The sequence below is a fragment of the Lynx rufus genome, unplaced genomic scaffold (genome assembly GCF_022079265.1).
Source record: "Lynx rufus isolate CCGP_SWC_20201006 ecotype Redwood Valley unplaced genomic scaffold, mLynRuf1.p SCAF_12, whole genome shotgun sequence".
NCBI lineage: Eukaryota > Metazoa > Chordata > Mammalia > Carnivora > Felidae > Lynx > Lynx rufus.
The window spans coordinates 2,907,122-2,934,846 of NW_025814826.1; the positions used below are offsets into that span (position 1 = coordinate 2,907,122).

The 27,725-nt window shown below is 43.3% G+C and overlaps 1 protein-coding gene and 1 pseudogene across 1 annotated transcript; one reads left to right on the forward strand and one right to left on the reverse strand.

Annotated features, from left to right (window-relative positions):
* Nucleotides 1–47: 47 nt before the first annotated feature.
* Nucleotides 48–23,211, forward strand: MCM4 (minichromosome maintenance complex component 4). The gene is made up of 16 exons (XM_047073913.1): nucleotides 48–129; nucleotides 514–678; nucleotides 1,015–1,178; nucleotides 1,273–1,374; nucleotides 1,564–1,659; nucleotides 1,736–1,831; nucleotides 2,954–3,092; nucleotides 5,441–5,661; nucleotides 7,522–7,642; nucleotides 9,880–10,139; nucleotides 10,817–11,182; nucleotides 11,632–11,759; nucleotides 12,962–13,169; nucleotides 14,176–14,404; nucleotides 20,875–21,008; nucleotides 22,521–23,211. Exons 1-16 carry the CDS (start codon nucleotides 60–62, stop codon nucleotides 22,611–22,613), a joined length of 2,592 nt encoding a protein of 863 aa, XP_046929869.1. The 5' UTR covers nucleotides 48–59; the 3' UTR covers nucleotides 22,614–23,211.
* A 1,576-nt stretch (nucleotides 23,212–24,787) lies between these two features.
* On the reverse strand, nucleotides 24,788–25,391 carry LOC124507939 (tumor suppressor candidate 2-like; annotated as a pseudogene).
* Between the last annotated feature and the right edge of the window lie 2,334 nt (nucleotides 25,392–27,725).

A 27,725-nucleotide genomic window follows, 5' to 3' on the forward strand; every position in this document is an offset into this window, starting at 1 on the left:
AAACCGGGGGCGGACGCGGCGTGAACCTCCCTTTTCGTTGCGCAGGTACCCCGAGCACCATGTCGTCCCCGGCGTCCACCCCGAGCCGCCGCGGCAGCCGGCGCGGGCGAATCACTCCCGCGCAGACGCGTAAGTCCCTTCCCGTGGGTCGGGCTCGCCGCATTACCCTGGCCTCTCTTTTGGCCTTTTCCCGCCACCCTGGTCTGTGCGCAGGGCCCCGCGGGTTTCAGTTTCGGAGCGGTGTCTTTAAGTCCTGGCATGGAGTAAGATGGGAGGACTGCGAGCCCTTTGCCCGGTGTTCTGCCAGTTCTAGTGTGCAGGCACTTTGTGAGGCAGGCAGGGCTGGGCCTTCATTTCCACCCTTGCCAAGCTGTTTTTTATTTGTGAATATGTCCATGCCCATTTGTCTCCTTTTTGTTTGGTTTGTTGCTTGTTCCCAAAAGATTTGATGGAACTCGAGGAAGACCAAACGTGAGAATTAATGGCCATCTTTTCTGTTTTGTATGTCACAAGCTCGAAGTGAGGATGCCAGGTCATCACCGTATCAGAGACGTAGAGGCGAAGATTCTACCTCTACAGGAGAGCTGCAGCCTATGCCGACCTCGCCTGGAGCTGACCTGCAGAGCCCTGCCGCTCAGGACACGTTATTTTCCAGCCCTGCTCAGATACATTCTTCAAGTGTGTTTCTGGCGTTCTAAGTTATACTGTGGTTAATATATGATGATGCTTCTGCTGGTCAGATGTGCTGGTTTGTTAACGGGTGCTTAATGTAACTGTATGTTCAGCAAGAGTACAGAGATAGTAGGTGTTAGGGCTTCGTGAGCAGAGAAAGAAAGTTTTGGTGCTTTTTTACTAGAAGGTTTAATAGTCCTGGGATCTTCATGACTTCAGGTTGCAAGGAACATTATTTGCTGTTGTGTTTAGATGACTTAGATCAACCAATAACATGCTCTAGTTTTTGATTTGATAGGCTACCAGAATTTTATTGTAGATTGTCAAACTTTGTTTTTGTAGCAATCCCCCTTGACTTTGACGTGAGTTCACCACTGACATATGGCACTCCCAGCTCTCGGGTAGAGGGAACCCCAAGGAGTGCTATTAGAGGCACGCCTGTGAGACAGAGGCCTGACCTGGGGTCTGCTCGGAAAGGCCTGCAGGTGGATTTGCAGTCCGATGTGGTGAGTACACAGTACGGTTTTCTGATAGAGGTTTTGGGGGACATGGGATGGGTAATTCCCCATTAACATTGTTCTATCGTGTTTTTGTGTATAGCCAGCAACAGAAGATATAGTGGCGAGTGAGCAGTCTCTAGGCCAAAAGCTTGTGATTTGGGGAACAGATGTAAATGTAGCAACATGCAAAGAAAATTTTCAGGTAAGCTGTACTTTAATATGGCTCTGAAAGTGCTGGGAGAAAGAGTTTATGAACTATAAGTAGCCATAACACTTGGCTGTATAAGAATACATATGCCTCCAAATAGTGATGGGCTCATAATTTTTTGCATTTTGAGTAGTTGCTTATTCCTAAATGCATCAGATTTCATGTTTTTCTCTCTACATCAAGAGGTTCCTTCAGCGTTTTATTGACCCTCTGGCTAAAGAAGAAGAAAATATTGGCATAGATATTACGGAACCTCTGTACATGCAGCGACTTGGGGAGGTAATCAAATAGTCTTATAAATTCAAATTATGTATTTTAAAACAGTTAGCAGAACATAACTTGTCTTCTTTTCTAGATTAATGTCATTGGGGAGCCATTTTTAAATGTAAACTGTGAACACATAAAATCATTTGACCAAAATCTATACAGACAGCTCATCTGCTACCCACAGGTAAGAATTTGATTTTGACCTTGATGAGCTACAGTAAACATCCAGAATATCTAGAGGATTTTTTAATAGCTGAATTTCATGGGTCTCCAAAATGGGCTTCAAGAGCACAAAAACTTAAGAAAATCATGTTTCTTCTCCTTTAAGATGAACATTTTTCTCATACTTTTACCTTTCCAAAATAGGGATATGTATTATTGTTAGTGGCATGTCATAGTTTAATTGGCAATATTTAACAGTATATAAAATAATGGTGAATCTTAAAATTGATAGCTCCTTGGGTTGGATGAAATAAACGATCTTAAGTGAAAATATTTTATAAATAAATGCATTACATATTGTGTCATCTGTAACAGATTATGTTAACTTTTTTTTTAAGCTTTAGTTCAGATTTTATTGAAGTATCAGCTATGTTGATTTTTTCTTTTTAACGTTTATTTATTATTGAGAGAGCACGAGTATGAGGGGTGGAAAGCGGGGGAGACACAGAATCCAAAGCAGGCTCCGAGCCATCAGCACAGAGCCTGATGCAGGGCTCAACTCATAAACCGCGAGATCATGACCTGAGCCAAAGTTGAACGCTTAACCAGCTGAGCTGCCCAGGCGCCCCTGAGCTATATTGATTATGATTGTAGGTTTGGGGCAAGCTGACTTGGTTTTATATCTTGATCTTGCTACATAATAGCTGTGTGACTTTGGTCAAGTTCTCTAGCCTCTCAGAGGCTGATTTTTCACCTGTAAAATGGAAAACAAATGTTAACAAATTTGCGGTAATTATGATTTATTTATCCTGGTATCGTTATGGGGAAAAAAATAAGACACAAAAGTTTAAAATCCTTTTGTTACTAATTAAAAGCCTAAGACGAGGCAGTACATTGTGAAGATTTCATATGCGTGGTCACACTTAACCCAAATGAGAATATGCAAAGGTGAGATAGCTCAGTCTCAATGTACCCAAGGTTTTGTAAAATGCATGTTGTGATTATATACAGGTGATATTTTTGGATTATGCCGTGTGTTTGTTTTTATATTGCCAATATGAAATGGTCTATTTTTTGTATTTAATTCTAAGATGGAAATATAAACATACCTTTGTTTCTATGTGTTTTTTTCTATGTATTATAGGAAGTTATCCCAACCTTTGACATGGCTGTCAATGAGATCTTCTTTGACCGTTACCCTGACTCAATCTTAGAACATCAGATTCAAGTAAGACCATTCAACGCACTGAAGACAAAAAATATGAGAAACCTGAATCCAGAAGGTAATGTTTTTAATAAGAAAATACATAAACAAAATCTTATTTCACTATCAAGGAACTTTAAAAGAGTTGGTGTATGTGATAGTGATGATAATGGATTATAAATTGACTATATGGCAAATTCATTTACCTTATACACCTTTGAACCCACTGTACCTTTTTTTAACTTAACTGAAATTATATAAAAAATGTTATAATTCTTGACAACTATCTTAAGAAGAACTTGCCCAAATTATACACCTTTGAACCCACTGTACCTTTTTTTAATTGAAATTACATAAAAAATGTTATAACTCTTGACAACTGTCTATCTTAAGAAGAACTTGCCCAAATATAATAATTTCACAGTTACTAAGTAAGTACTTTTTTCAAAATCACTGTAGAAAACAAACGCAAAATATGATCCCTACCTTGGAGCTTAAGAAAGAAATCTAGTTCGGAAAGTAATAAAAGAAAAATGTAGAACAGGAGATCAGTGCAGGAGATGTCTCAGCTGAGAGAGGGCAGGAGTTCTAGGCCCAGGTGGAAAGAGTTCATGTTGAGAGAGAGATTTGGGTTACAGTGAGGATTTGGAAAGCAAGCATGAAGGAATCACGATACAGCACAAAGGGGGATGTAGGCAGAAGTGAACCAGAGCTGAGCATGAATAGCAAATGCTGGCTGAAGCAGGGAGTTAATGTTTGTGTGAGGGCTGGAAAGCCTGGGTCCTGAAGAACTTGGAATTCCAATTTAATACAGATTTTTACTCCAAAGTCAATAGGGAGCCATTGGTACTTTTTCAGGAGAAAGCAAGAAGGCTTTTGCACTCTTGAGAAGTTTATGGTGGGTCGGTCTCGTGTGCAAGGTATGTTGAAATTCAGTTAGGAGATGTTAACAGTAGCTCCAGTGTGGAACAGCAGGGTCCTAAGCTGGACAGTGGCCATAGGAGTGAGAATACAGGACAAATATAGTATTTGCCATGTGTGAAAATTGAGGTGTATAAAGTATGGAGAATGAGTAAATACCCCTGTAGGTGAACATGCAAAAGACACAAATATCGGTAAAAGAAAATACAACGGCCAATAAGCAAGCAAGTGTTGGAGTTCACGATTGATTAAAGGAATATATATACATATATGTGTGTATCATGAAATTGGTTCCTGACCTCACTGCTATGATCGGCCATTCAGTGGTGACGCAGAAGGAAGTAGGAGACTGTTTGGGTAAGAGTGCTACAGTTAAGTTTCCAGAGGCAGAGCGCTGGTACATGAAGAATTCGGGGTAAGATAGAAGATTATCACAGTTTTAGAGGAAGAGGAATTGCCAGATACTCAACTAATTTCAAAAGTGTTCTAACTTCTACGTTTATTTGTGTAACTAGTTACAGAGGTTACTTGTTAAGGTAAAAGGATTGGTGGGGAGACAAGAAAGGAAGATTTGTAAGTAGGTGGAAGGGAGGACTGGGCCAAGTGCGAAAGACCTCATGAATCATCAGTAAGTACTGGAAGGCTAAAACAATCTACACGGCCAGCAGTGGCTGACTATAGGCTGAGTTCTGTTGACTACAGATAACAGTGTAACTCATTTGGAACCACCAGTGGGAATTAGTTGGGTAAAAGTTTTGCCAGGGAAGGCCCAAATTGTAGAGGAACCAGGAACAAGAGTGAAAAATATTCTGTATAAGAGCTTTCTTGTATAAATGGCAGTAAAGATTGCCTAAGTTTTATAGTGCTTATTACTGCAACGTACTGTTCTTATTAAGCTTGATGTAGGCAGGCTGTTAATCTTCAACAACTTCATAAGGTAGGTGCCATCCTCACTGCCATGTGTAGATAGGCACAGAGTGGCTAAGGATATCCTCAAGGTCACACAGGTTCTCAGTCCTGATCATCTGGCTCCAGGGCCCATGCTTGTCACATAAAATGACACAGCAGGACTTCTACAGATACAGTGAGTGAGGTGGGGGCCGTGGCACAAGGGAGGCAAAAGTGTAAACCTTCTAATCCAAAACCGGAAGGTGGAGCAGAACAAGAGGCAGACGAGCAGGGACGTGGTAGAGGCCTGTTGGAGACGGGGCCCTGGGACATAGGGCCAGAGGTCCATCAGAGCAGAGAAGAAGGAAGACAACACAGGAAGGGCATCCCAAGCCAGACCTGAGGGTACCCAGTGAAACATTTGTGCCCTGGCCACAGCACCTGTCTGCGACCCCAGCCATCCCCAGCTACCTCTGCATCTCCCAGTGGCATTCTCCTGGGCTTCACAGCATGCCCAGACCTGCCCTGGCAGGCGTATAGCTCAGGGAAGACCACGTCTGGCTGGGCTGTGGACAGTGGCTGATGGACAAGCTGATCTCTCTCCCCGACCCCTTGCAGACATCGACCAGCTCATCGCCATCAGTGGCATGGTAATCAGGACATCCCAGCTGATTCCAGAGATGCAAGAAGCTTTCTTCCAGTGCCAAGTGTGCGCCCACACAACCCGGGTGGAGATTGACCGTGGTCGCATCGCTGAGCCCTCCGTCTGTGAGCGTTGCCACACCACCCACAGCATGGCACTGATCCATAATCGCTCTGTGTTCTCCGACAAGCAGATGGTGTGTGCTTTCTTGGGTCCCCGGGAGGCCCCGTTGGCATGTTTGTTCTACATCTCTGGACCCTCAAAAAGCCAAATTTAACATGTCCGTTAGTAAGGCTCTAAAACCTGGCTTCCTAAATGGAATCCAGCTATTTCATTCCTTCTCTGACACTAGATTTTGTTACAGGGTTTTGGGCTGGGTACTTGAAACTTAAGCCTTCAGCTTTGGGATGGCAGTGTTCCAAGATCAGTAAAAACCGAGCTTGTGGCTGGCTCGGTCAGTAGAGCACGTGATTCTTGATCTCAGTGTTGTAAGTTTGAGCCCCACGTTGGGTGTACAGGTTACTTAAAAAATCTTTTTTAAAAGATTGGTAAACGTTATTTGGTTTGATTTTGTCATTTTTCGGCTGTGCCAGTGGTACAGAATGAATTGACAGGTTTTCTAAAGTTTTTCTCACAGATTTTATTATAAAGGAAGTTTGGCCTTTTGCCTCTTTAGTCCTAGACATTTTAAGGTGGAGTTATTAAGATGACTTACAAATAAGTAGGAAAAGGCAAAATAATTTATTTGCTACGATTATGATGGTGTAAAGGCACACACAGGGTCAAGGACTGTTTTTTTGTTGTTGTTGTTACAATATTTAAACAACTTTTAAAAATTTAAGTAGAGAATGTGTTCAGAATACTACAAAAGGTAATTTCCTGTATGGGGAGTCAGTGAGAAAAATATTAGCAAATGTGAAAAAGTGTTCAACTTTTTACTAACCAAAGAATTGAAAATTAAGATAGAAATGTTTAATGTTGGTGAATATTGGTAAATTTTTATCTAATATAAGCAAATATACCTCAACTCAATGCCAGCGTGGTGCTGAGTTGGAGATAAAAATTTGGCAACCCTGCTCCCTAGGTGCTTTAGTATAGTATTTTAGAATGCTTTAAAGATTCCCAAACTGACTTGAAATAAAACCTTTAATGTCTTAGAGTAGCCTCTAAACTATGTGGCCCCACATCACCACAACACACTTTGTGTACCCACAGACCTCAATGACAGCGTCTCAACCATTTCCTTATACAACCATTTCCTTCCTCAGCCAAGCATAAGTTTGCCTCAGGACCTTTGCAGTGAATGTTCTTACCATTCAGAACACGTGGCTTCCTAACATCCTTACACCTCTGCCTAGAGGTTGCTTGATCTGAGAAAGGCCTTCCCTAGCCTTGCTTTACAAAAAGCATCTCTTCACCCCCACCACCTGTGCTCCTTACTCTGTATTTTCTTCTGTCTGTTGGATTTGTCACCGTCAGATGTTACGTACTCACTTGTGTGTTTGTGTATTGTCTGTCCTCCACTCTGAGGGAGGGAACTTCATTCACTGCAGTCTCCAGTACCTAGAACCAGGGTCCAGCACATGGCAGGTACTCAGCCAATACCTCTTAGATGAGTAAATAGGCAAGTATTTGTGACTAGGAGAGATGCACAGAAGTGCTTAACCATGAATCTGAAAAGTGTACTTCTCCACCTAGGAAATCTATTAGAAGTAATTTCTCAAAACATAACTAGAAATATAGGCAGACATTTAAACCAAGAAATATCGACTACAACCTTGAAATGGCAAAAAAAAAAAAAAAAATGGTGACAAGTCACCAGACACTTCCCCCAATTAGGGTAATGTGTAAATAAACAATATCCTTCCAAAAATGTGATCGTGTCACATGAAAAGCTTTTAAGAAAATGTTAGCTATCTGGAGATAAAAGCAAAGAATGGTGTTTTAAAAACAAACACGGTAAACATCAAAAGTAGTTATCTCTAAGTAAGACTGGCAGTTTTGTGCAAATTATGCTTGTCATTTGTTGAGATTTCGGTTTCCACTGCTCTTTCAGATCAAACTTCAAGAGTCTCCTGAAGATATGCCTGCAGGGCAGACGCCTCACACTGTCATCCTTTTTGCTCACAATGATCTTGTTGACAAGGTTCAGCCTGGAGACAGAGTGAACGTTACAGGTAAGAACGTAAATTGTATTAATGAGAGAAGTCTGTCTTGGTTTTTTTTGTTTTTGTTTTTTTGACACTTTTTAGTCCTCTGGCTTGGTCCTGCCTGCAGGAGTCATTCGAGTCTTGAGGAAATGAGTCCTGCTTTAATCACCTTTCTACCTAGCAGGATAGAACCTTTCCAGTCATTGTCCTTGCAGTTGCTTGCTTTTGACATCTCTGTGTTCCAGAGCTGTGAGTGTATTTTGACTTGATAGTGTTGGTATCTTGAGAAAACGGCTCAGACAAGGCTGGTGTTGCTAAGATTGAAATCATACGAGCAGCTCCAGGAAGCAGCACTCACCAACTCTGGAATTTTAAGTAATTTGCTACTTATTTCCCAAATGCACAGCCAAGGGTTAACACTCACCTGTCATAGAGAAGAATGGGTCAGAGCACTTTGCTTCCACACACGAGTCACGTGATATTTTTGGAGGGAGTGGACACTGAGACTTGCAGATCACTGTAGCTGAGGTTCTAATTTGTGGCACAGGGCTCCTCCCCTCTTCTGGCCACGAGAGTGCTATGTCACTGCGCCACGCACACATGCCAGTTTTTCTCTGCTTCCGAGCAGCATGAGCACCTGGTTTCTCAAAGGGGGTGTGTTTGGACAGCAAGCACAGTTCTTCATTGAGGGCAGTGAGGGGACTAAGTCCAGGGAGTGGCCGTGGCTCCCGGGGCAGCCTCTTGGTTGTGTTCAGTGAGTTAGGACTTCTCATCCCGTGTCTCCCGGTATGAAGCCCAGCATTGTCCCTGGCAACCTGATAACAATGTGGACGACTAGTTCTGCCCCTACTGCTTTGAAATCTTTGGTAAAGTATTTAGTCTGCTATTTTAATTTCCTCAACCTCCAAGTGGAATTAATGTGATGATACAGGTGAACGTATGGGGGGGGGGTGCTGTGGAAAGCACCGTATGAATGTAAAGTAAGTATTGTTTGTGCTGTTCTAAGGCAGTGAATCCCTGCAAGCACCAGTAGAGATAACTAGACCACTTTAAATCATCATCCATCCCTAATCTGGCTTGCCTGAAGAAGGGTGTGTAGTCTCAGAATACTGCATTTAAATTGGTTTTTACGTCTTGAAAAAGAATTACGTGACCTGCTAATAAACAGAAGGACCAGCAATCTATGGAGGCTTGTCGTGAAGGCTGTTGGTAGAGGGCCCAGATGCTTGCTCCTCAAGCAGCAGGAAAGTGGATTGTCCCGGAGTCCAAGCCTTCTAGCTTGAAAGTCAAGAAACATAAACAGACCTATCAGGTTGGGAAACACTTCTTTTTTTTTTTTTTTTTTATACATTTATTTATTTTTGATAGAGACAGAGCACAAGTGAGGGAGGGGCAGAGAGAGGGAGTCACAGAATCCGAAGCAGGTTCCAGGCTCTGAGCTGTCAGCACAGAGCCTGACACGGGGCTCAAACTCACAAACCATGAGATCATGACCTGAGCTGTAGTTGGATGCTTAACCAACTGAGCTACCCAGGCACCCCGGGAAACACTTCTTAAAGAACAAATGAGTTGGTATGTTTGAAGCGCTGATTGTTCATTCACCTCTAATGTTCTTAAATTATATTTAAGAAGCACACTGGGGCATGGCCGTTCACCTAGAAACACTTTTATTTTTCCTTTATCATATCTTCACCTTTGACTCTGTGGGCTGTCATGTCTAAGTAATTTTTGAGTAATTTGTAAAAGAGCTTTTAGGATTTCCTTTCTTTCCAAATTTTTGGTACAGGATTTTAGGACTTTGTTCTAAATAATAGTACTTTGTCAAATAATTATTAAGCAGATTCAGTACACTAAGCTTAAGAGAAATGAAAATAACTATTTCAGAATACTATTTACAGAACACAGCCATCAGCCAGCATTGTGTTAAAAGCAAAATAATTTCATTTAATCTCAGGATGATTGTATGCAGTGGTTATACTCAGATAGGTGCTCAAGGTCATAGAGCTAACAGTCACAGATGAACACATTTTTGGGTCTTCTTTTTTCAAAAACCTGTGTTCTTCCCAACTTGCCTTGCCCCCTTCAGTGGGGAGCTTTGTAGCAAAGGCCTGAGCCCTTGATTCTAGGAGGGCCGCGAAGGCAGCGTGCGTGGAGGCTCACTTCCCCTGCCAGCCGTCAGATCTCTGCGGTGCTCCCTGTTGTCCATGCTGGTTTATGAGCCATTGAGGAGAAGATAAAAGCAGGTGTCTCGCTTGTGTCCTCAGGCATCTATCGAGCTGTTCCTATTCGAGTCAACTCACGTGTGAGTAATGTGAAGTCTGTCTACAAAACCCACATTGATGTCATTCACTATCGGAAAACTGATGCAAAACGTCTCCATGGCCTTGATGAAGAAGCAGAGCAGAAACTGTTTTCAGAGAAGCGTGTGGAGTTGCTTAAGGAACTTTCCAGAAAACCAGACATTTATGAGAGACTTGCTTCAGCCTTGGCTCCAAGCATTTATGAACACGAAGATATAAAGAAGGTAACAATGGATTTTCAACTTTGATCAGGATTTGTAGTTCTTTGAGATCAAAAGGTGTAAACATCCCCCCTGCCCCCCAGCCCATAAAGGATAAGAGTTGTTGCCTGTTCCACAGAGCAGGTGCTCGCAGTCTGATTTAGTTATTGGTCGACAAGAATCACAGCATCATTGTCCGTTTCCTCATGTCTATGTTGAACTTGGATGTTTCGTAACATAACCAGATGGGGTCAGAATAGGGATTTGCATGGCCACTATTCTGGCACAGTGGTGTGTGCTTCTATACAAATTGGTTAGTGATCATTTAAAGCACCGTTGTGTCGGGCGCCTGGGTGGCGCAGTTGAGCGTCCGACTTCAGCCAGGTCATGATCTCGCGGTTCATGAGTTCGAGCCCCGCGTCGGGCTCTGGGCCGATGGCTCAGAGCCTGGAGCCTGTTTCCGATTCTGTGTCTCCCTCTCTCTCTGCCCCTCCCCCGTTCATGCTCTGTCTCTCTCTGTCCCAAAAATAAATAAACGTTGAAAAAAAAATTAAAAAAAAAAAGGCACCGTTGTGTCGTTTCCACCTTCCTTTAATTTCTTAATTGTAATTTTTGTATTCACGGAGTAAGAAAATCCCACTAATGCTTATACTGGATCTCAGTTACTATGTAGTAAGTGAATGTTTAACATGTTTGTTTAGGGAATCTTGCTTCAGCTCTTTGGTGGAACAAGAAAGGATTTTAGTCACACAGGCAGAGGCAAATTTCGTGCTGAGATCAACATACTGCTGTGTGGCGACCCCGGTACCAGCAAGTCTCAGCTGCTGCAGTACGTGTACAATCTGGTCCCCAGGGGCCAGTACACGTCTGGGAAAGGCTCCAGTGCAGTTGGCCTCACCGCATACGTGATGAAAGACCCTGAGACGAGGCAGCTTGTCTTGCAGACCGGTGCCCTTGTTCTGAGTGACAATGGTATCTGCTGTATTGATGAGTTTGACAAGATGAATGAAAGTACGAGATCAGTACTACACGAAGTCATGGAACAGCAGACTCTTTCCATTGCAAAGGTGAGGCCCGTTCTGCATGCTTAACGTGGGTACACTTAGAAATCTGGAACTTTGGGAAACTCGTGAATACTTTCCAGTACTTTTCCTGCTAGGTGTCAGCTAAATGCTTTTGAAAAAGTATCTTCCGCAAGATCATCTTTTGTTTGCTGTACTGGCTCACTAATGTGTGGAATTCGTAGAACTTGAGTTTGTCCAAAATGTCCTGCAAGGGGTTTGGTTTGTGACAAAAATGCAGTTACGGCTTGCATTTATCTAAAACTCTGTTCTTGGCGTGAGTCTGAGGATGGGATTGTCCCAGGTGGATCTGCTGACGTCACCCTTACAAGGTGCTGTTGCATGGCTGTTGGTGACAGTGGGTACATGGCAGAGGGCGTGCCAGCGGAAGATCGCTCACACTGTTCCTGCCAGCGTTAGGGTGAAGCTTCTAACTGCACTGTTTTCTCTGACAGGCTGGGATTATTTGCCAGCTCAATGCACGCACGTCTATCCTGGCAGCAGCAAATCCTATTGAGTCTCAATGGAATCCTAAAAAAACTACCATTGAAAATATCCAGCTGCCTCACACATTATTATCAAGGTATGAGAACATAAAAGAGATGTTCTTACTTTGCTCATTTGTAGAATTTTCAGGGTGAGATAAAATAATAGGGGCACCTGGGTGGCTCAGTCGGTGAAGCGTCCAACTCTTGATTTCAGTTCAGGTCATGATCCCAGGGTCCTGGGATCGAGCCCCGCATTGGGCTCTGCACTGAGCGTGGAGCCTGCTTAGGATTCTCTTTCCTGTCCCTCTGCCCCTCTCCCCACCTTTGTGTATACTCTCTCTCTAAATAAATAATAATAATAGTAATAATAATAATAGCATTCAGCAGCTACTAGTATCAAATTCTTCATTCTAATGCAAAGTTTTCTAATATGGTTGGTCAGGGTTTTCGTGGCAAGGACTGTGCTTCTCTACTCAGCTGTGAGTGGCATCTTAACATTGAAACTGTTGGGACATTTCACCTTGACGTCACTCAAGATACTGTCCATCAGTCACTGCTCATCTCAGTCTTAAAGCCACTATAGAATATTAAGTACAGGGAATGGCTTCACATGACAGATAAGGTTCTGAAAAATTAAATTTGTGAAAGTGGAGTTCTGTGGTCCGTGCTTTTTCTCAACCCCATTACTACAAGTATTGATGTATTTCATAAATGGATTTTGAGATTTTAATTACTCAACTTTTTTTTTTTTAAGTTTATTTATTTGGGGGAAGGGTACAAGAGGAGAGAAAATCCCAAGCAAGCCCTGTACTGTCAGTGTAGAGCCCGATGTGGGGCTTGAACCCACAAATTGTGAGATTATGACCTCAGCCAAAATCAGGAGTCGGACACTTAACCGACTGAGCCACCCAGGTGCCCCTAGACTTTTTTTTCTAACCAAAGTTGTTTTGTTCTGTTTGTTTTGCATTTTCCTTTAAATCTTCCAGTCTTCCAAATTACCATAACATTTCCCTTGGAGGAATCGTACTTCTTTGACTCGGCTGTTTGGTGACAAGCCTTTTCCTGGGCAGAGCTAAGGGCCAGAAGGACAGGCACCTGCTGGGGCCAGAACAGGGAGAAGGGGTTGAACTGAAGGCTCACCGGACCACGGGACAGCAGACCCTTAATTGTCCCTTGGCAACCCTGACTACATGCGCACACGCTCTGCGTGTCTACGTGGCTCAGGAGCAAATTTAAATTTGTGGGTACGTTGGTGTCCCGAGCAGGAAAACAGGTTTTTTTCACAATATTTTCTCAGGTTTGATTTGATCTTCCTCATGCTGGACCCTCAGGACGAAGCATACGACAGGCGTCTGGCTCACCATCTTGTGTCTCTGTACTACCAGAGTGAGGAACAAGTGGAAGAGGAGTTCATGGACATGGCAGTGCTGAAGGACTACATCGCTTATGCCCACGGCGCGGTCGTGCCTCGGCTGAGCCAGGAAGCCAGCCAGGCTCTCATCGAGGTAACACAGGTCCCTGTTAAAACCCTGAAAATGTGTCTGTTGAGCTGGTAGCCGGTTGCATCAATGGAATTGGCTGGTCATCCCCTTTAAAACAGTAATTTAGTTTATGACATACTATTTTCTATAACTCAATTTTTCTCCTGTGTTGCAAAATTAACTTTTCTAAAGGTAAAAGGGGGGAAAGGATTCATTTGTATATGTTGTAAAACCTTTCTGTAATTAAATATTTGTAAGCACAGTGAATTTAAGATCAGAATACCTGATTTGAAGTACAAGAGATACTAACTTTGTAACTCTGGAGAAGTCATCTAATTTCTCTGAGCTTCCATTTGCTTGTTTCTAAAACATAAAATGAATTGCAAGTATCTGATGTTCACTTTTCATTGTCCTTTCACATGTATACAATGCATAATGATAGACAAGTTATTTATGATATTAGGAAGGCTCCTCGTGCTTTGATGGCTGTATATCCTAAACCCCCCAAAAACGCTTCAATGAAAGTTATAAGTGATGCATAACTTTCCATTTGTATCATACACTTGAGGGTTGCTCAAAAAGAAATAAAATTATGTCATAAAAATGTGAGTTTAATACAACTCACCTATGTAACATTATCCCAGTAGTCTGCCCGCCTTGCTCATTAAATGAACCCTCAGCAGGGGTGTAAATCAGAGATGGTGCCTTGAGCATCTTTTTCAGACAGGCACCCTGATTAGTCCTCTGCTGTAATTGTGGCCTGCGCTTTACCCCCAGTACACTGTGTCCCCTGAGTGCCAACCCTTAGGGACCCCACTGCCCGCTCCCATTCTTCACAGCTACATCAGATACCACCTTCTTGCTGAGCTAGCTTCAAGGGCCATGGCTAGATCTGACTTTAATTCCCCTCGGTGCTGCACCTGGCAGCTGGTAGTTTATTTAACAGAATATTAACTGTTCAAAGTTCAACCATGAAAGTAAGGTTATTGTTAAAAGGAGTTTTGGGGTTTTTTTTTCCTGTCTACACTAGGCTTATGTAGACATGAGAAAGATTGGCAGCAGCCGAGGAATGGTTTCCGCATACCCTCGACAGCTGGAATCATTAATTCGGTTAGCAGAAGCCCATGCTAAAGTACGATTTTCAAACAAAGTTGAAGCAATTGATGTTGAAGAAGCAAAGCGCCTCCATCGGGAAGCTCTGAAGCAGTCTGCCACCGACCCCCGGACGGGCATTGTGGACATCTCCATTCTAACTACAGGTCTGTGTGCACTGAGCGTACACGTAATTAGTAGTTCACATTTGAGCTAACAAATCGCTTGAAGCAGCAGGGGTTCTTAACCTTTTTCGGATCAGGGCCTCTTTGAGAATATATTAGAAATTGTGAGAAAAATATACGCTAACTTCCAAGAAAAAAATGCACTAGCACATGTGCGTACACACAGTGTTGTATCTAATTTCACAGGGATTCTGTTCTGTAGGCACCTGTGTTAGCCCATTTTAAAGAAGAAATTCATTTCTTTTTTTTTTTATTTTTTTTTATTTTTTTTTTCTTTTTTTTTTTTATATGAAGTTTATTGACAAATTGGTTTCCATACAACACCCAGTGCTCATCCCAAAAGGTGCCCTCCTCAATACCCATCACCCACCCGCCCCTCCCTCCCACCCCCCATCAACCCTCAGTTTGTTCTCAGTTTTTAACAGTCTCTTATGCTTTGGCTCTCTCCCACTCTAACGTCCTTTTTTTTTTTTTTTTCCTTCCCCTCCCCCATGGGTTCCTGTTAAGTTTCTCAGGATCCACATAAGAGTGAAACCATATGGTATCTGTCTTTCTCTGTATGGCTTATTTCACTTAGCATCACACTCTCCAGTTCCATCCACGTTGCTACAAAAGGCCATATTTCATTTTTTCTCATTGCCACGTAGTATTCCATTGTGTATATAAACCACAATTTCTTTATCCATTCATCAGTTGATGGACATTTAGGCTCTTTCCATAATTTGGCTATTGTTGAGAGTGCTGCTATGAACATTGGGGTACAAGTGCCCCTATGCATCAGTACTCCTGTATCCCTTGGGTAGATTCCTAGCAGTGCTATTGCTGGGTCATAGGGTAGGTCTATTTTTAATTTTCTGAGGAACCTCCACACTGCTTTCCAGAGCGGCTGCACCAATTTGCATTCCCACCAACAGTGCAAGAGGGTTCCCGTTTCTCCACATCCTCTCCAGCATCTATAGTCTCCTGATTTGTTCATTTTGGCCACTCTGACTGGCGTGAGGTGATACCTGAGTGTGGTTTTGATTTGTATTTCCCTGATAAGGAGCGACGCTGAACATCTTTTCATGTGCCTGTTGGCCATCTGGATGTCTTCTTTAGAGAAGTGTCTATTCATGTTTTCTGCCCATTTCTTCACTGGGTTATTTGTTTTTCGGGTGTGGAGTTTGGTGAGCTCTTTATAGATTTTAGATATTAGCCCTTTGTCCGATATGTCATTTGCAAATATCTTTTCCCATTCCGTTGGTTGCCTTTTAGTTTTGTTGGTTGTTTCCTTTGCTGTGCAGAAGCTTTTGATCTTCATAAGGTCCCAGTAATTCACTTTTGCTTTTAATTCCCTTGCCTTTGGGGATGTGTCGAGTAAGAGATTGCTACGGCTGAGGTCAGAGAGGTCTTTTCCTGCTTTCTCCTCTAAGGTTCTGATGGTTTCCTGTCTCACATTTAGGTCCTTTATCCATTTTGAGTTTATTTTTGTAAATGGTGTGAGAAAGTGGTCTAGTTACAACCTTCTGCATGTTGCTGTCCAGTTCTCCCAGCACCATTTGTTAAAGAGGCTGTCTTTTTTCCATTGGATGTTCTTTCCTGCTTTGTCAAAGATGAGTTGGCCATATGTTTGTGGGTCTAGTTCTGGGGTTTCTATTCTATTCCATTGGTCTGTGTGTCTGTTTTTGTGCCAATACCATGCTGTCTTGATGATGACAGCTTTGTAGTAGAGGCTAAAGTCTGGGATTGTGATGCCTCCTGCTTTGGTCTTCTTCTTCAAAATTCCTTTGGCTATTCGGGGCCTTTTGTGGTTCCATATGAATTTTAGGATTGCTTGTTCTAGTTTCGAGAAGAATGCTGGTGCGATTTTGATTGGGATTGCATTGAATGTGTAGATAGCTTTGGGTAGTATTGACATTTTGACAATATTTATTTTTCCAATCCATGAGCAGGGAATGTCTTTCCATTTCTTTAAATCTTCTTCAATTACCTTCATAAGCTTTCTATAGTTTTCAGCATACAGATCTTTTACATCTTTGGTTAGATTTATTCCTAGGTATTTTATGCTTCTTGGTGCAATTGTGAATGGGATCAGTTTCTTTATTTGTCTTTCTGTTGCTTCATTGTTAGTGTATAAGAATGCAACTGATTTCTGTACATTGATTTTGTATCCTGCAACTTTGCTGAATTCGTGTATCAGTTCTAGCAGACTTTTGGTGGAGTCTATCGGATTTTCCATGTATAATATCATGTCATCTGCAAAAATCGAAAGCTTGACTTCATCTTTGCCAATTTGGATGCCTTTGATTTCCTTTTGTTGTCTGATTGCTGATGCTAGAACTTCCAGCACTATGTTAAACAACAGCGGTGAGAGTGGGCATCCCTGTCGTGTTCCTGATCTCAGGGAAAAAGCTCTCAGTTTTTCCCCGTTGAGGATGATGTTAGCTGTGGGCTTTTCATAAATGGCTTTTATGATGTTTAAGTATGTTCCTTCTATCCCGACTTTCTCAAGGGTTTTTATTAAGAAAGGGTGCTGGATTTTGTCAAAGGCCTTTTCTGCATCGATTGACAGGATCATATGGTTCTTCTCTTTTTTTTTTGTTAATGTGATGTATCACGTTGATTGATTTGCGAATGTTGAACCAGCCCTGCATCCCAGGAATGAATCCCACTTGATCATGGTGAATAATTCTTTTTATATGCTGTTGAATTCGATTTGCTAGTATCTTATTGAGAATTTTGGCATCCATATTCATCAGGGATATTGGCCTGTAGTTCTCTTTTTTTACTGGGTCTCTGTCTGTTTTAGGAATCAAAGTAATACTGGCTTCATAGAATGAGTCTGGAAGTTTTCCTTCCCTTTCTATTTCTTGGAATAGCTTGAGAAGGATAGGTATTATCTCTGCTTTAAACGTCTGGTAGAACTCCCCTGGGAAGCCATCTGGTCCTGGACTCTTATTTGTTGGGAGATTTTTGATAACCGATTCAATTTCTTCGCTGGTTATGGGTCTGTTCAAGCTTTCTATTTCCTCCTGATTGAGTTTTGGAAGAATGTGGGTGTTCAGGAATTTGTCCATTTCTTCCAGGTTGTCCAATTTGTTGGCATATAATTTTTCATAGTATTCCCTGATAATTGTTTGTATCTCTGAGGGATTGGTTGTAATCATTCCATTTTCATTCATGATTTTATCTATTTGGGTCATCTCCCTTTTCTTTTTGAGAAGCCTGGCTAGAGGTTTGTCAATTTTGTTTATTTTTTCAAAAAACCAACTCTTGGTTTCGTTGATCTGCTCTACAGTTTTTTTAGATTCTATATTGTTTATTTCTGCTCTGATCTTTATTATTTCTCTTCTTCTGCTGGGTTTAGGCTGCCTTTGCTGTTCTGCTTCTATTTCCTTTAGGTGTGCTGTTAGATTTTGTATTTGGGATTTTTCTTGTTTCTTGAGATAGGCCTGGATTGCAATGTATTTTCCTCTCAGGACTGCCTTCGCTGCGTCCCAAAGCGTTTGGATTGTTGTATTTTCATTTTCGTTTGTTTCCATATATTTTTTGATTTCTTCTCTAATTGCCTGGTTGACCCACTCATTCGTTAGTAGGGTGTTCTTTAACCTCCATGCTTTTGGAGGTTTTCCAGACTTTTTCCTGTGGTTGATTTCAAGCTTCATAGCATTGTGGTCTGAAAGTATGCATGGTATAATTTCAATTCTTGTAAACTTATGAAGGGCTGTTTTGTGACCCAGTATATGATCTATCTTGGAGAATGTTCCATGTGCACTCGAGAAGAAAGTATATTCTGTTGCTTTGGGATGCAGAGTTCTAAATATATCTGTCAAGTCCATCTGATCCAGTGTCTCATTCAGGGCCCTTGTTTCTTTATTGACCGTGTGTCTAGATGATCTATCCATTTCTGTAAGTGGGGTGTTAAAGTCCCCAGCAATTACCACATTCTTATCAATAAGGTTGCTTCTGTTTATGAGTAATTGTTTTCTATATTTGGGGGCTCCGGTATTCGGTGCATAGACATTTATAATTGTTAGCTCTTCCTGATGGATAGACCCTGTAACTATTATATAATGTCCTTCTTCATCTCTTGTTACAGCCTTTAATTTAAAGTCTAGTTTGTCTGATATAAGTATGGCTACTCCAGCTTTCTTCTGGCTTCCAGTAGCATGATAAATAGTTCTCCATCCCCTCACTCTCAATCTAAAGGTGTCCTCAGGTCTAAAATGAGTCTCTTGTAGACAGCAAATAGATGGGTCTTGTTTTTTTATCCATTCTGATACCCTATGTCTTTTGGTTGGCGCATTTAATCCATTTACATTCAGTGTTATTATAGAAAGATACGGGTTTAGAGTCATTGTGATGTCTGTATGTTTTATGCTTGTAGTGATGTCTCTGGTACTTTGTCTCACAGGGTCCCCCTTAGGATCTCTTGTAGGGCTGGTTTAGTGGTGACAAATTCCTTCAGTTTTTGTTTGTTTGGGAAGACCTTTATCTCTCCTTCTATTCTAAATGACAGACTTGCTGGATAAAGGATTCTCGGCTGCATATTTTTGCTGTCTAGCACCCTGAAAATCTCGTGCCAATTCTTTCTGGCCTGCCAAGTTTCAAAAGAGAGATCAGTCACGAGTCTTATAGGTCTCCCTTTATATGTGAGGGCACGTTTACCCCTTGCTGCTTTCAGAATTTTCTCTTTATCCTTGTATTTTGCCAGTTTCACTATGATATGTCGTGCAGAAGATCGATTCAAGTTACGTCTGAAGGGAGTTCTCTGTGCCTCTTGGATTTCAATGCCTTTTTCCTTCCCCAGTTCAGGGAAGTTCTCAGCTATTATTTCTTCAAGTACCCCTTCAGCACCTTTCCCTCTCTCTTCCTCCTCTGGGATACCAATTATGCGTATATTATTTCTTTTTAGTGTATCACTTAGTTCTCTAATTTTCCCCTCATACTCCTGGATTTTTTTATCTCTCTTTTTCTCAGCTTCCTCTTTTTCCATAACTTTATCTTCTAGTTCACCTATTCTCTCCTCTGCCTCTTCCATCCGAGCCGTGGTGGTTTGCATTTTGTTTTCCATTTCCTTTAAAGCGTTTTTCAGCTCCTCGTGACTGTTCCTTAGTCCCCTGATGTCTGTAGCAAGAGATTCTCTGCTGTCCTGTATGCTGTTTTCCAGCCCAGCGATTAATTTTATGACTATTATTCTAAATTCACTTTCTGTTATATTATTTAAATCCTTTTTGATCAGCTCATTAGCTGTTGTTATTTCCTGGAGATTCTTCTGAGGGGAATTCTTCCGCTTGGTCATTTTGGATAGTCCCTGGTGTGGTGAGGGCCTGCAGGGCACTTCCCCTGTGCTGTGGTGTATAACTGGAGTTGGTGGGCGGGGCCACAGTCCGACCTGATGTCTGCCCCCAGCCCACCGCTGGGGCCACAGTCAGACTGGTGTGTGCCTTCTCTTCCCCTCTCCTAGGGGCGGGATTCACTGTGGGGTGGCGTGGCCCGTCTGGGCTACTTGCACACTGCCAGGCTTGTGATGCTGGGGATCTGGCGTATTAGCTGGGGTGGGAAGGCAAGGTGCACGGCGGCAGGGGGGGCAGGCTTAGCTCGCTTCTCCTTAGGTGATCCACTTCAGGAGGGGCCCTGTGCAGCCGGAGGGAGTCAGATCGCTGCCGGAGGTTTGGCTCCGCAGAAGCACAGAGTTGGGTGTTCGCGCGGAGCGAGCAATTTCCCTGGCCGGAGCCGGTTCCCTTTGGGATTTTGGCTGGGGGATGGGCGGGGGAGATGGCGCTGGCGAGCGCCTTTGTTCCCCGCCAAACTGAGCTCTGTCGTCCGGGGGCTCCGCAGCTCACCCTCCCTTTGTCCTCCAGCCTTCCCGCTTTCCGAGCAGAGCTGTTAACTTATGACCTCCCAGACGCTAAGTCGCGCTTGCTGTCGGAACACAGTCCGTCAGGCCCCTCCGCTTTTGCAAGCCGGACTCGGGGGCTCTGCTTGGCCGGCGAGCCGCCCCTCCGCCCCGGCTCCCTCCCGCCAGTCCGTGGAGCGCGCACCGCCTCGCCGCCCTTCCTACCCTCTTCCGTGGGCCTCTCGTCTGCACTTGGGTCCGGTGACTCCGTTCTGCTAATCCTCTGGCGGTTTTCTGGGTTATTTAGGCAGGTGTAGGTGGAATCTAAGTGATCAGCAGGACGCGCGGTGAGCCCAGCGTCCTCCTACGCCGCCATCTTCGAAATTCATTTCTTAATGAGCACTGCTTGCCTTTCAGATTATATGGACTGTGTTTTAGTGGAAACTAGCGGCTACTCACTTATAGAAAATTGGAAACAACAGAGAATTCAGAACTCACAATGTTGAATATATTTTGGCATTCACTCAACTGTCCCCTAACCTTTTTGTGGCAATACTACTAAAATACTTATGGAAATTTGAAATATTTCACTTCCCTGTAGCAGAAATATTTTCATTAATTTCTTTTAAATCAGGAATGAGTGCCACCTCTCGTAAACGGAAAGAAGAATTAGCTGAAGCATTGAAAAGACTTATTTTATCTAAGGGCAAAACACCAGCTCTAAAATATCAGCAACTTTTTGAAGATATCCGTGGACAATCTGACATAGTAAGTGTTTAATTTTTTGCTTAATAGAGTTTTTCTTTTTTTTCCTTTAATACTGCTTTTAGGGTTTTTTTTTAACTTTTTTTCCTTAAATGTAGATACGATATTTTAAAAAGTGAAATCATCCATAAACCCATCAAGAAATAATCATAAAATTTATGCCTGTTCCATCGTTTACTTAACCAGTTGTCGGACATTTAGGATGTTTGCAGTGTTCTGCTATTGTACATAGTGTTAACAGTCTTGCATCTTTTTTTTTTTTTAATTTTTTTTTTTTCAACGTTTATTTATTTTTGGGACAGAGAGAGAGACAGAGCATGAACGGGGGAGGGCCAGAGAGAGAGGGAGACACAGAATGGGAAACAGGCTCCAGGCTCTGAGCCATCAGCCCAGAGCCCGACGCGGGGCTCGAACTCACGGACCGCGAGATCGTGACCTGGCTGAAGTCGGACGCTTAACCGACTGCGCCACCCAGGCGCCCCAACAGTCTTGCATCTTAATTTAATGATGAAATGCTCAGGTTCCCTGATGTAAGTAGAGTTGAGTTGTCCAGTGAAAAGAACTCCAGGGTCCAAGTCCAGCCCTTTGCCTTTCATCATGCTTCTTCACTTGTGTATCTTCGGTTACATTGGCACCACAGGGGCAGAGTTGAGTAATTTCTACATCATATGGGCAGATGTCAAGCCTGTGTATTGCCATCTGTTCCTCTATGGGAAATAGTTGCCCGTCCTGAGTTAGAACCTAAGGAATGTAGGGGCACCTGGGTGGCTCAGTTGGTTAAGCATTGGACTCTTGGTTTTGGCTCAGGTCATGATCTCATGGTTCGTGGAGCCTGCTTGGGATTCTCTCCCTCTCTCTCTGCCCCTTCCCTGCTCGCTCTGTCTCTCAAAAAGTAAAATTTTTTTAAAAATTAAAAAAAAAGAAAAAAGAACCTAAGGAATGTATACAGCCATCAGAAAGGAAAGAGACTATTATTTCTTCAACATTGAAATCATTGTAGGGGTTCCTTGTGGCTCAATCAGATAAGCGTCCGACTTTGATTCAGGTCATGATCTCAGGGCTCAAGAGTTCAAGCCCCGCGTAAAGCTCTATGCTGACAGTTTAGAGCCTGGAGCCCGCTTTGGATTCTGTGTCTCCCTCTCTGCCCCTCCCCACTCAATCTCTCCCTCTCTCTCAAAAATAAACATTTAAGGGGCACCTGGGTGGCTCAGTCGGTTGAGCGTCCGACTTCGGCTCAGGTCATGATCTCATGGCTTGTGAGTTCGAGCCCCACGTCGGGCTCTGTGCTGACAGCTCAGAGCCTGGAGCCTGCTTCGGATTCTGTGTCTCCCTCTCTCTCTGCTCCTAAGCCACTCGCATTCTGTCTTTGTCTCCCTCAAAAATAAATAAACATTAAAAATAAATAAATAAATGAATGAATAAACAAAAGACATTAAAAAAAATTGAAATCATTGTATCTCTACAGATAAGGAGTACTTGACATGTAAAATAATTGTTTTCATCTCCTCCCCAAAGGCGATTACCAAAGATATGTTTGAAGAAGCCCTGCGTGCCTTGGCTGATGACGACTTCTTGACAGTAACTGGCAAAACCGTCCGCTTGCTCTGAAGCTCTCTGGGACAGCGCTGTTTGTGGCTTGTCTGCACTTGGTCGTTGCACTTGCTTGCATATGTGTACAGCATAGGGGCCAGTCAGCTGCCACTGCTGCCGTCAGTGGAAATAGATTCCTTAAAGTCCTCTTTTTGGCTCCATAAAAATTTTCTAACCTGGATTCAGTTTTCATAGTGAAGTGTGTGTTTTCGCTTGTTTAACACTATAAGTAAAATTTCTGTGCCAATTGACAAACGTACAGTAAAAGTTATTGTAATTGCCATCATTATAGCACCAGGATTTTTAATCTGTATTTATATATATCACAGGATGTCAGTGCTGGATTTCCTAAGGGAATCAGGGAATATGCTTGAGGTTTTTGCAATATGAGATAAAACTTAGCCAGGGCATATCATTCAGTGTCAGGTAATGAAGGACCAGAGCCTTTCTCCCTGTTAAAACTCTCAAGTGTCATTCCTTCCAGAGGCTTGTTCTCATGGCGCCCGTAAGACAAAAAAAAAATAAGATGGTTGGAAATGATTAGGTTCTAGGTTAATTTCTACTTTATCCTAATCTGTAAACTTTTTCCTAAATAAATGATTAAGTAATTACTGGGTTACCTGGTATAATTTTTCATGAAGAAAAAAAGCTTTAATAAACACTCTATTCATGGAAATTCATGATGGTGCTTTAGAAGTCATAAAAGAAATCCCTATGATATAAGTTCTGTTGTATTTAAAATTTATTTCAATCCTCACAGGCATTCTTACAAAACCACCATAAGCTGAAGTCTTATATGGAAATAGGATTATAATAAATAATCCATGAAAAACCTAAATTGTTGTATGAGTAGGCCTTCTTTTTTTTTTTTTTCAACGTTTATTTATTTTTGAGACAGAGACAGAGCATGAACGGGGGAGGGGCAGAGAGAGAGGGAGACACAGAATGGGAAACAGGCTCCAGGCTCTGAGCCATCAGCCCAGAGCCCGACGCGGGGCTCGAACTCACGGACCGTGAGATCGTGACCTGGCTGAAGTCGGACGCTTAACCGACTGCGCCACCCAGGTGCCCCTGAGTAGGCCTTCTTTTTATAATGTAGGATCAACATTCATTAATACAGAATGCAAAGAAAATGATAGGTCCAAATGAGTGGCTAAATAGCATTAAAATGTTAACCTTGGAATGATATTTAGAGGCTTTTTTTTTTTTTTTTTTGCAGGGTCTACAAATAATCTTATTGAAACTAAACAACACAACAGGCTTCCTAGAGTGGGGGCCACCCTTCTCAAGCCATTTCCCACACTCTTAAAAGCACAGAGCTTGCACAGTTAGGGATTAAAAAAAATCATTTAGAAGTAGAAATCAGACTCTGCCCCAATGCCATGGACTAGACTATTTACAAACTTTCACCTTTTAAGTATTCTTTTATGGTTGATCTCTCCCTTCTGTCCCTACCCAGGGGCTCCAGTACCTTCCCTTGACCGATCTTGAAGGGATGGGTATACTTAGGGGAAGGGGTGGTGGGCTCCTTACAGCTTTGGGCACCAGCCCTTGGGGGGAGGGGGGACGGGGCTCGGGGGGAAAGACTTCGTTGCAGTGGGGAGGAATCAGCCCAACCCTGGGTGGAGGGGGAATTCTACACCAGTCCCATCTTCTACAAACAGCTGGCCAACTGCCCATCCATCTGGGAGTGGGAACAGATGAGCAGGTAGGCAGGAAGAATCAGGCTTGCCCTGCCCCCAACCTCTGTCCAACACAGGAGTCGTCAAGGTAGCAAACACGGCGGTAAGGGAAATGAGGGCAAGAAGTTCCCACTTGAATACAATTCCCACAGCCCAGGGGCTGGAGGAAGGCAGATCTTGCTTGTAAAGTGCAGTAGCCCCCAGCAGGGCTGGGCCCTGGGCCAGCTTGGAAGAAAGCAGACCAGGCAAGGGTGCAGGAATGAGGCGTCGCTGACCCGGCATCTGTCACCCACCGGCATATGCCCTGCCGTGCTCCTTGTAGGGATTGCTGGGGAAGGTGGGCTGGTAACTCTGCCATCAGCCCTCACCCAACCAACATTGCAGGACCGCCCGGCTCACAACTGAAGGTTCCCGGCCAATGCGGTTTGTTCGGGGTCGTGGCCCCAGCTTCCGTTCCTTAATGGAAGCCACTCCTCGAGCCTGGGGGTTTCTTCCTGGGGCAGGGAGTGCTTACGCCTGCCACTCCCCAGGCTCACACCTCATATAGAGGATCCCAGGAAAATCCACGTGGACGCGGGGAGGATCCAGCTTCACGAGGCCCTGAGGAAGCAGGTTCTTACGTACCCGCCTCGGCTTGGCCCGCTTCTGCCCGGTCCTGGTGACGACTGTCTCCTCGTGAGCCGTTCGTTCCCCTTCCTCATCACAGAACCTGGAGCCGAGGCGCCTAAATGCGAAGGGGGACCGTGCGCGGCCTCGCGGCCGCACCAAAGCTTGCACAGCGGCCGCCGACCCCGGGCCTCCGCCTCCACCCCCCGCCGCCGCCGCCGCGGCCAAGGGCCTCAGGCCCCCGGGCTTTGGAGCCGCCGGTGCCCAGCCAGGCCAGGGCCGTGGCACGGCGAACCCCGCGGCCGCTTCCCTCCCACGGCCGCGGCCTGTCCCGCGGCCGCTTCCCTCCCGCGGCCGGCCGCGGCCTCGGCTCCAGGTGCTTTCGCGCGCCGCCTTCCGCCCGGAGGCCGTTTTCATCAAACTTTTTTTGTGAGTCGGCCGTTCTTGCCAGGTTTGCAAAACACCTCACGTGTTGAAGGAGGCAGTGGGTGGGTTGGGGCGTCACCATAGGATCCAGGTCAACCGCCCGCCAGGTGACCTTACTAGTGAGGTTTCCTCAAGGAATTCACCTGCGTAGGACACCCTTTTGTACGTAATCCTCATCCACCCGTAGGCTCCATCTTTTATCGATGAAGGAAGCAAGAAGCCTTATCTCTTGCCCGAAGACACAAAGCAAGAGATGAAGCTGCAATTACAGTCAAGGCTTCAGACTTTCCCAATTTCACTTTATGTAACTATGCCACACTCTGGCTGTTATTGCTCAGGTTTGGGACGGTTCAGGGCTTTTGGACATGCTGCTTACTCTTCGCAAACCGGGCGGAGAAGCTGCCCCCGCACCCGTCACGTGATACTACGTCTTAAATGTTTTACTGAGAAGCTTGAATCTGTTAAACTGTGTTCTTGTCACCACGTGTTGTTCAGACTAGAAGTGTTTTATTCACATCCCTTGAGTTACTCAGAGATAACTGGTTCTTAGGCTGTATTTGAGCTCGCCACTGACATGCTGTAAATAGCATACATCATCATTATGGAAACTACATTATGTAGAGTTTTGTGAGGCAGTTACCTGAAAGCAGTGGCAAAACTGTCCCATGGCCGCTGAGAAAGAGCTCTTGACTTTTTCCCTAAATTGCATACAGAATAAAGTCACAAAGAAATGAGCCCCTTGCACAAATATAAACTAATTAAAAACATTACATTGCTGCCACTACGTAGCTAGAAATCAAGGTTCATAAAGTTCCAGAGCTGATTCCTTTATTCATTTCTGTAGAGTTAGAATTGGTATAGGAAATGAAGGCAGGTTCTTTCTCCAAATTCTTAGTCTACAGCAATGACTGGAATACTGGAAGCCATATTTGAAATTGAATAATGTGTATTTGTAGTACCTGAAATTGCTTGGGAAATAATGTATACTCAAATAGTTGTTGACTTAACGTTTTTCTCCCTGGAGTTTATACATTAGTGATTTTTTTTCTAAACCTTGTCATTCAATACCAAGATGGAAATTATATGCAATGTAAATGAAATATATACATAGTTTGATTTTAAGGGAATTTTAGCTGAACGAAAATGTGGATATCCTGTTGCTGGCTGGTTCCATCATAGTTAATTTAAGTTTATTTCAGTGAATTTCTTATTCGCATCTATGACTTTCCAGTGGTCTGTAGGTCTCTGAAAGCAGGAATGGCGACAACCTCTGTGCAATGCTTACCAGAGGACATTCTCGAAATCCGTGAACTCTTAGGATGTAGAGTGGAAGAATAAGACGATGTGCTAAATTAGAGCTCTGCCCCCCTGCGTTCTGACAGGTGCTCCTGGGAGGTGTGCCTCGTGACTCAGCTGCAGCACATCATACCCCTCAGGAGTATGGGGAAGGAAAGGTCGAGAAACGCTGCCTTGGACTGAAGAGCGTCTTCTTTTTATATCAGATGGTTTAAGAGAGCACAGGCTGCCAGGCTCAAATCCTGGCCCATGGCTTACTGCCAACGTGCAGTGCATAGGACACTAGCGCCATAAATGCTCAGTACTGTTACTGTGAACAAAATAAGGACAATGTGGGTTTTTCTAACTAGGACAATACAGTTTCAGCTTAATTCCTATGAATGTGTATGTTTTGTTTTGTTTTGTTTTGTTTTGTTTTTTAAGCATAAACATGACAGTACAATATATTCCACTTGAATTCTCTCTGATTTTCACCCTGGAAGATATCCAAACTTGCTGGTTAGAGTGGCTTTATTTGATTTATGCAAATATACACATGCCATTCTCCTTCCATTATACATCATAAATATAACCAATTCCATCCAAAGGAGTCAAAATTTAATAAGAATGAAGAAATCAGAACTTAATGACTCTTAGCACACAGGTCAGGACATATGTCCTTTAAGAGAGTGCTGTTACTTACTAAATCTAAGATAATTTCTTAAAATGCCTCTGCAATCCAATTTTTAAAACTTCTTGAAATATATTTCAGATTTACACAAAAGTTGTAAGAATAGTAAAAATAATTCCTATATATTCTTCACTCAAATTCCTTTAATGTTAACATATTCTCAAATCTGCTTTTATCATTCTCTATAAATGTTTTTTTAATCATTTGAGAGTAAGTTACAGAGAGGATGCCTCTTTACCTCTAAAAACCTCCTAAAAACCACATATAGCCTAAAAACAATGACATTGCCTCATGTAACCTCAGAACAATTTCATAACATAATTTTAAAAATGAATACTGTAGGGGCACCTGGGTGGCTCAGTTAAGCGTCTGACTCTCCATCTCGGCTCAGGTCCTGACCTCACGGGAGTTCGAACCCTGCATTAGGCTCTGCGCTGGCAGCACGGAGCC